General features: G+C 38.2%; 1 protein-coding gene across 1 annotated transcript in view; it reads left to right on the plus strand.

Moving 5' to 3' along the window:
* LOC119586120 (transforming growth factor beta receptor type 3-like) overlaps positions 1-3,027 on the plus strand; it is a 5,558-nt gene extending 2,531 nt beyond the window's left edge. Inside the window, exons 7-13 of the mRNA XM_037934809.1 lie at positions 89-253; positions 421-565; positions 719-912; positions 1,064-1,159; positions 1,482-1,605; positions 1,825-2,049; positions 2,710-3,027. Coding sequence (XP_037790737.1) covers positions 89-253; positions 421-565; positions 719-912; positions 1,064-1,159; positions 1,482-1,605; positions 1,825-2,049; positions 2,710-2,822 — 1,062 coding nt within the window. The 3' untranslated portion in view covers positions 2,823-3,027. The remainder of the gene's footprint in view (positions 1-88; positions 254-420; positions 566-718; positions 913-1,063; positions 1,160-1,481; positions 1,606-1,824; positions 2,050-2,709) is intronic.
* Positions 3,028-3,035: the final 8 nt, after the last annotated feature.

The raw sequence follows: 3,035 nt of genomic DNA on the forward strand, positions 1-3,035 counted from the left end.
TTCTGTTACTCTGTCTGCAATTTAAACAGTTACCCAAAATGAGCATGATTATTCCAATTGAAATAAGCCTTGTTTTATTTTAACACAGGTAATCATGGAATTAGGCCCAAGTATTAGTGATGACGAAGACTTTGATGGCTCAGGATATGGGTCAGATGATGAGTATTATGCCACCAAAATCCATCCAATACAGGTGCAGTGTCAAGTAGACCCCCAACCAGAGCAGGAAACCAAGACAACACCAAACAGGAAGGTTAGACTTTTTCTATAGCGCAGTTTTTGTTACAGGTGATTGAGAAGCGGGTCTTTTTTTTTTACAGGTGTTAATGAATTCCTCCTGGTGATATTCTATTTATTTATTTTTTCCCTACGGGACTTTTTTTTTCGCTGGTTTAATTTCCTATTTCCTCCGGTGTACAGAGTACTACGGAATCTTCAGCTGGAGCGACATACAAGATGGATATCTTTAGGGATCGGGATCACAAGACACCTATAACGTCAAGTGATTTGCCAGCAACCACAAATGTCAACCGTAGACTCTATGTTCGAACCAAGCTAGCCAGTGGTAAGGGCAACTGTGAAAGCATGGTTAATCATTCATTGTGAACTGGTCTTTGATGCTTTCATGTTTTTTTCAACTGATTAATAGTTGACTGAATTGAATACAGGTATGGAACTGGTTAGTAATTTCAGTAATCAAAACTTTTCCTCTGTACAGTAATGCCATGGACTGCAGCATATGATGCAGATTTACGGGTTGTCTTGGAAGACTGCTGGTTAAGCAACAGCTCAGCTCCTGAGCGTCCAGGTGCTCCTAGAATACCTCTCATGCGCAAATCTTGCCCTCATGATTCATCTATTGATTTAGAGCCAGAGCAGTACCACAGCCCCACCTCAGGATTCAGCTTTCAGGTATGTCCTCATGATGAGCATATTATCCCTTGTTTTATTTGTATCTGGATATTCTTATTTTTCTCTTCTTGGAAATAGAATGGAAACAGAACAAAAAGGGTGTTCTCTGATTGAATGGGGGTTATATATATATTTATGTTTTATTTTACAGGTCCTTCCTGAGTATTCTTATTTGGGTTCTTTCTACCTACACTGTCAGTTGGGAGTATGTTCTGCAGACTCTCTTCCAAGGCCAGCTGTAAATCGGGTCAGTAGAGGAAGCTGATGTAAATTGTTTGATTCACGCTTCATAATCTGTAGAAAGTGGGGAGAGAATTATATTGGATGATTATACTTGGATCCATATCCTTTCTGTGGAGTGGGTTTTTTTTGTTGTTGGACATATATAATGATAATTCATCAAATAGTGAATGAACCTCAGAATGTTCATTTTTGTTTTCTGACTTTACCCACTTATCCTTAAACTTGAGATGCAATTACAGGGATTATCATTGGCTGAATATACAAGAACAGTGGCACTCATATAAACTGATAGAGCAAGTTCATTCTCTTCTCTTTCATCCCAACAGTGTATAAATCCTGGTCACTACTGTAATGAGGCTCCACTCATGCAAGTGTTTCTTGATCAACCATCATCTTCATCGCTGCAGACCTTGACTGTTGGACCTTTTACAATTGTGTCAAGTACAAAGTGTAAGCATCAAGGAGAAATTGTACTTTGCCAGCATTCTCATTTTTCTTGTGTTGAAAGAATATTATTATCAGATAATTATATATTCATGAGAATTGACTAATTTATATTTACTTGTAATAGATCACTATTAGATAATATTCATTGGAATCAGATAAAATTACATTACGTACTTAAAAGTGATGCAATCTATTTGCTATTCAAATGAACTTAATTTACAGCTGCCTGGTCAGACAAGAACACTGGAAAAAGGAAGGAGAATAGCAAAGAGGGCATGACCAAGAACAGTGATGTCAGCCTGCCCGTCAACAATGCCACAGAAGATAAAACCCAAATTATCGTACTAGGAGGACTCTCAACGGAGATAGTTGTAGGAATAGCATTGGCTTCATTCATCATTGGTGTTTGTTTGACTGCTACACTCTGGGTGATACATATGAAGACAGGCAAGTAGCATCTTTGTTCTGTAATATAGTATTGTTACATTTTTTTGCTGTAAAAGAGATTAATGTACTTAAAGGCCTGTAGATTAGTGGTTGTATGATCTTGAAAAGTTTAATGAACACTTAGTGGACAGAAAAAAAAGTCAATAGTAAGCTCTTTAAATGATAAACCTATGCTTTGTTTATGACAAGATGTGTGTTTTTTAAAGAAGCTCTAAGGATGAATCTGTGAAAGGAGTTTCCTTCGTAAAATAATTGTAATTAACAGAGACACTTTGCTGGCCAACATTTTTATGTATGGCCAGTTTTGACATATATGCTCTGCAAAGCATTGTGATATAAAGTCCTTTTTTTAATTTTTTATTTTTATCAGTTCTGGGGTACTTTGTGTTTGTAAGTCCATTTGCATAGCAAATGATTGTATGGAACAAACTTTTAGTCACTTCATGCTGATCTCAGTTTCCTGAACATTTGAATTCATGTGCTTCCCAAATATTTAAATGTAAATTTACTATAAATTTTATATTTTTTTCATTACACAGAATTTTTAAACTCCAGTAATTACTGTGTATATCAGTAATATGTATCCAGGCATTTGCAGTTAGTTTACTGAAAGTTGAATGGCATCATTTTACTCAAAAAGAATACACAATTTACCTCCAGATCCCCGACGGCAGAAGCGTCCAGAGGGTGGGGCACCAAGGAATTCCGGATATGATCTATCAGCTCACTCAGGATCGTCGACTCCCTCATCGCAGGCTCCCATGACAGCCTGACGGTCCCATGGGCTGCCCCCGTTGTGGTCACGGCGTGGCAAACTCCAGCATGCACCTCCTCCAACCACCAGTTGTGTCTAGTGGCCAAGAACTATGTTTCCAGGTGACCAGATAGAAATTAATCCCAGTCTACAAACAGGCCACTACTGACACTTGCCTGTGACTACCACGAGAATGGCTGCCTGATTTTGTGCCCTTCCTGAGTTGTCCTTG

This window comes from Penaeus monodon, chromosome 21 (genome assembly GCF_015228065.2).
Source record: "Penaeus monodon isolate SGIC_2016 chromosome 21, NSTDA_Pmon_1, whole genome shotgun sequence".
NCBI classification, from domain to species: Eukaryota; Metazoa; Arthropoda; class Malacostraca; order Decapoda; family Penaeidae; genus Penaeus; species Penaeus monodon.